Here is a 3,924-nt window from a genome sequence, read left to right on the forward strand (position 1 = left end):
GCTCGTGAAGGGCTCGTGAAGGGCTCGTGAAGGGCTCGTGAAGGGCTCGTGAAGGGCTCGTGAAGGGCTCGTGAAGGGCTCGTGAAGGGCTCGTGAAGGGCTCGTGAAGGGCTCGTGAAGGGCTCGTGAAGGGCTCGTTGAAGGGCTCGTGAAGGGCTCGTGAAGGGCTCGTGAAGGGTTCGTGAAGGGCTCATGAAGGGCTCGTGAAGGGCTCGTGAAGGGCTCGTGAAGGGCTCGTGAAGGGCTCGTGAAGGGCTCGTTGAAGGGCTCGTGAAGGGCTCGTGAAGGGCTCGTGAAGGGCTCGTGAAGGGCTCGTGAAGGGCTCGTTGAAGGGCATGTGACCGGGGTGGCGCGTCGTCGCGCAACTGACACATCAACCGGGACTTTGAACGTCCCGGGATGAATGACGGATGTCCCGGGAAAACTTCCCTCAAGAAGAAGAGGAAACCCCTGGGGGGAAAAATCCTTAATAATGCGCTACAAATGAGAGAATTCGTGCTTTTTCTTGCGGGCGTATTTTTAATCTACGGATGTCCCGAGGCCACCGTGGTCTTTGCGCCGAAAGTATTTCTTGCTCCCTGGTTGGACCCCAGCGTCTTGAGTTTTCGGGGGCCGCTGATGCAGAGCAAAGGGTGGCTGAAGAGAAAACTTACACTGGCAGCACAGGTTCCACTAGAATAGCACTTAACATGTTCACGTAACCTCTCTCTCTATATATTTTTTTTTATATCTCTCTCTCTCAGCAAAATTTTTGAACAAGCCCAATCCTCGTGGCCTTGACCACTGGGCAATCTCCCTGAGACATTTTTACTATTTCTGACGATGAGCAAGCTACAGTCCAGCGGTCATCCAAAGTGGTGATGGTGGTGGAAGAGGTGGGGGGTGTGTGAGAGAGATAGAAAGGGAAATGTGCGGACGTCTTATCGTACGAGTCCCAGACAATAACCCGGGGGCCCTCACTCCGAAGAGATCTCCACAAGGCGAAGGTGTCGTCCCTGTCGAGATCCACCACAGCTGGAAGCAATTCCTTCGGCTCAGAGAAACCCAAGGGTTGGCACCTTCAACGATCATCGCCGGGGGGGGGGGGGGAGGGGGGGTAAGCGGTGAGAGAGCCGACAGACATTAGTGGAAGGCGTCTTACAGATGAATGAAAAATTATTTTTTTGGGCGACCAAAAAAAGAAACACGACAACGGACCGCCGGAGCTTTCCGTCGTTTCAAGTTGCCGCTGACAAACCGCCGCGCGCGCCCGCCCGCCCGCCCGCCCGCCCGCCGACAATGTCATCGGTCGCGTCACCGAGCCGATCCCCTTGAGGGGGGGTTTCGGTGGCTTTCCGCGCGGCTTTGCTCAACGGAGAAGCTCCTCCCCGTCGACGTTGCCTCCCGCCGTGTCTTCGATCGGAGCCGTGCGTGCGGTCGGGTGAGTTAAGCCGGGCGGCAGCGTGGGGGGGGGGGGCCCTCGGTCGAGCGATCTCGCGGAGAGGCGGGAGATCAAAAAGCCGGAGCGGCGGCGCGCGCGCGTCATCACGTCTCGTAGTAGTGGTGGTAGTGGTGGTGGTGATGGTGCTCGTGGTAGTGGTGGTGCTCGTGCCGTTGCATGACCGGCACCAGCATGGACGACTGCATTGCCCCCGGCTGCTGCTGCTGCAAGTGCAGTTGCTGCTGCTGCTGCAGGTGCTGATGATGATGATGCTGAGGTTGCTCCAGCCACTGAGCGTCAGGGACGCCGGGCACGGGGGCTCGCGCTTGGTAGTGCGGGGGCCTCCCCGGAGAGAGGCAGCCTTCCCGCCCGCGCTGCCTGTGCCTCTTGTGCTGCTGCTGCTGCTGCGGCTGCTGCTGCGCCTGCTGCTGTTGGACACCCACGGGCCTCAGAGGCACGGAGCGGCCGCGCTGTCTGCCCGGCCTCGACGAGGCGGCCTGCGTCACGGCCGGGCCTTTGGTGCGGGACGATCGCGAGACGTGGCGGGCGGCGGTTGTCGTGGTGGCGGCTGCGGCGGCGGTGGCGGCGGTGGAAGTGTCCGGCGGCGTGCGGTTGCGCTGGGCCAGAACGGCCGCCCGTCGCCCGGGCTGGCCGGCCAGGGGCTCGGGGTCGTGCGGGGCCTCGCGCCTTCTGCTCATCCGCGGGGAGCCTGCTGGACGAGAGGGGGAGGGAGGGAGGATCGGCGTTAGCCCAACGCTGCACGTTGACTTGGCAGGGTCAGATCAGGGATGATGTCTCGCGAGATGTTGACTACCTCGCCTGGTGTGCAGGGGGTCGTGGGTTCGATCCCGAGCCTCACGCCTGCTGCTGCTGTATATTTGGAGATTGCGTGTTTTCCCGTTTAAGGTGTTTGGCAGATTTAAAATGTCCACGCGATAAGCCACTTCGTTGAGCTCTCAGGCCGTTTCTGAAAAAGAGCTAAAAAGCACCTGAGTGGGCCTTACCTGGTAAAATAAAAAGGTGAAGTTTAAATGGTTTATAGATATCACTTTGTCAATGGCGTTGACGACCGTTCCCCAAATTCACATACCCTTTGCATCATGCTCGGTCGCAGTGGTTCTTAAACTTTCCGGCAGCCTGCACCCCTTTGGTTCTTAATCGGTAAAAAAAAAAAGAATGTACAATGTAAATAAATACATCGGGTTTGATGAAAAAAAGTACATTTCGATTTCCAACACAAGCAATCACCATCAGGTGGTTTTCACACCAGATGATGATTGCTTGTGTTGCAGTCGAAACGTCGTGAGAATTTTATTGTTTTATTTTATTATTTTATAATTTCCCTTCTACGTGACTTTACAGAAAAAACCAAGAATATGAAAAAAGTAAGTTGTATTTTTTGTGGCCGTCCTGAATTTTTCTCCATGATTTAGCTTCGAAAAATATCTGGCCATGTCCCGCACCCCCAGAAAGGGTCATCTCGCACCCCAGGTTCAGGACTGCTGCCCTATGATCGCTGTGCGTGCATCGTGAGCCCAGAGAAACGATGCTTTTGATCGATGAATATTAACCGTGGCGACGAGTCCGTTACGAGTTCATGCGGGCCTCGCAGATAGGACGGAGCCATTGGTGGCCCCTAATCTCGGTTGTCTACACCATGCTCTTGGCACTCTGTAAATGCATGTCACGTTGTGTAAAATACAAACTGTGTGAGTTCTATCTATGGGACCCTGTTTGTTGTTGTTGCCAGTATCAAGATGAGAACAAAAATAGTGGGCTTAACACTTTCCGCCAATAATATAGGAGGTCCATAATACAGGTTTTTGGGTTTGATCGCGTAGATATTTATTTAACTAACCCTTTGCCCGTCCAGGGACGGGTGTATTGCAGTAATTATGAAACTTGCAAGCGAAAAGCAGACCGCGACGTGATATTAATTGCATCAATTCGTGTGCAGTTTGTAAGGGCGTGGTGACACAGACTTAGTTCATGTTAAAGGTTATAATCCCTTATTCATCACGACGTCCTTTAAACTATTGTCATTGTAGTGCGTATTTAATGTGGCGCTGCACTCTGATGTTGTAGGAATGTTGTTATAACAAATTAATTTAAAGTTGCGCATTTTGATGCGACGTCACATTTCTCAACCCCCCCCCTCGTCACACATCGTCACAAATGTCTGACCCCCCCCCCCCCACCCTTAGGTGCGTGACGTCATTTATGGACGGACCCCTTGGGGTGGAGCAGGAGCTCTTTCATGGGATCCCTTTTTGTTGATTCTGTAGTTGCCACATTGTCCAGCAGATGGTGGTACCCTTTCACCGTTCGCGTCGCTCTTGATTACACTGGTCAACACACTTTTTCTGGCATAAGGTATTCCAACGATTTTAAGGTAATTTTGGGGTGCTGATTCCAAATCTGGCATCGGTTTTTGTCTATCACATCAGGGTTTTGAGATATCAAATATTGCATTTTCAATAAAAACTGCAGAAGAAAAATATTAA

At 53.8% G+C, this 3,924-nt stretch overlaps 1 protein-coding gene across 3 annotated transcripts in view; it reads right to left on the reverse strand.

Annotated features, from left to right (window-relative positions):
• Positions 1–260: 260 nt before the first annotated feature.
• Positions 261–3,924, reverse strand: part of NKD2 (NKD inhibitor of WNT signaling pathway 2) — a 61,687-nt gene continuing 58,023 nt past the window's right edge. For 2 of the 3 annotated variants that reach the window (XM_061573195.1, XM_061573194.1), the window contains exon 10: positions 261–2,132. In XM_061573195.1, coding sequence (XP_061429179.1) covers positions 1,525–2,132 — 608 coding nt within the window. In that variant the 3' untranslated portion in view covers positions 261–1,524. The remainder of the gene's footprint in view (positions 2,133–3,924) is intronic. The other variant, XM_061573196.1, reaches the window with a different exon arrangement.

This window comes from Lethenteron reissneri, chromosome 52 (genome assembly GCF_015708825.2).
Source record: "Lethenteron reissneri isolate LAM-NWPU_2019-01 chromosome 52, ASM1570882v1, whole genome shotgun sequence".
NCBI classification, from domain to species: Eukaryota; Metazoa; Chordata; class Hyperoartia; order Petromyzontiformes; family Petromyzontidae; genus Lethenteron; species Lethenteron reissneri.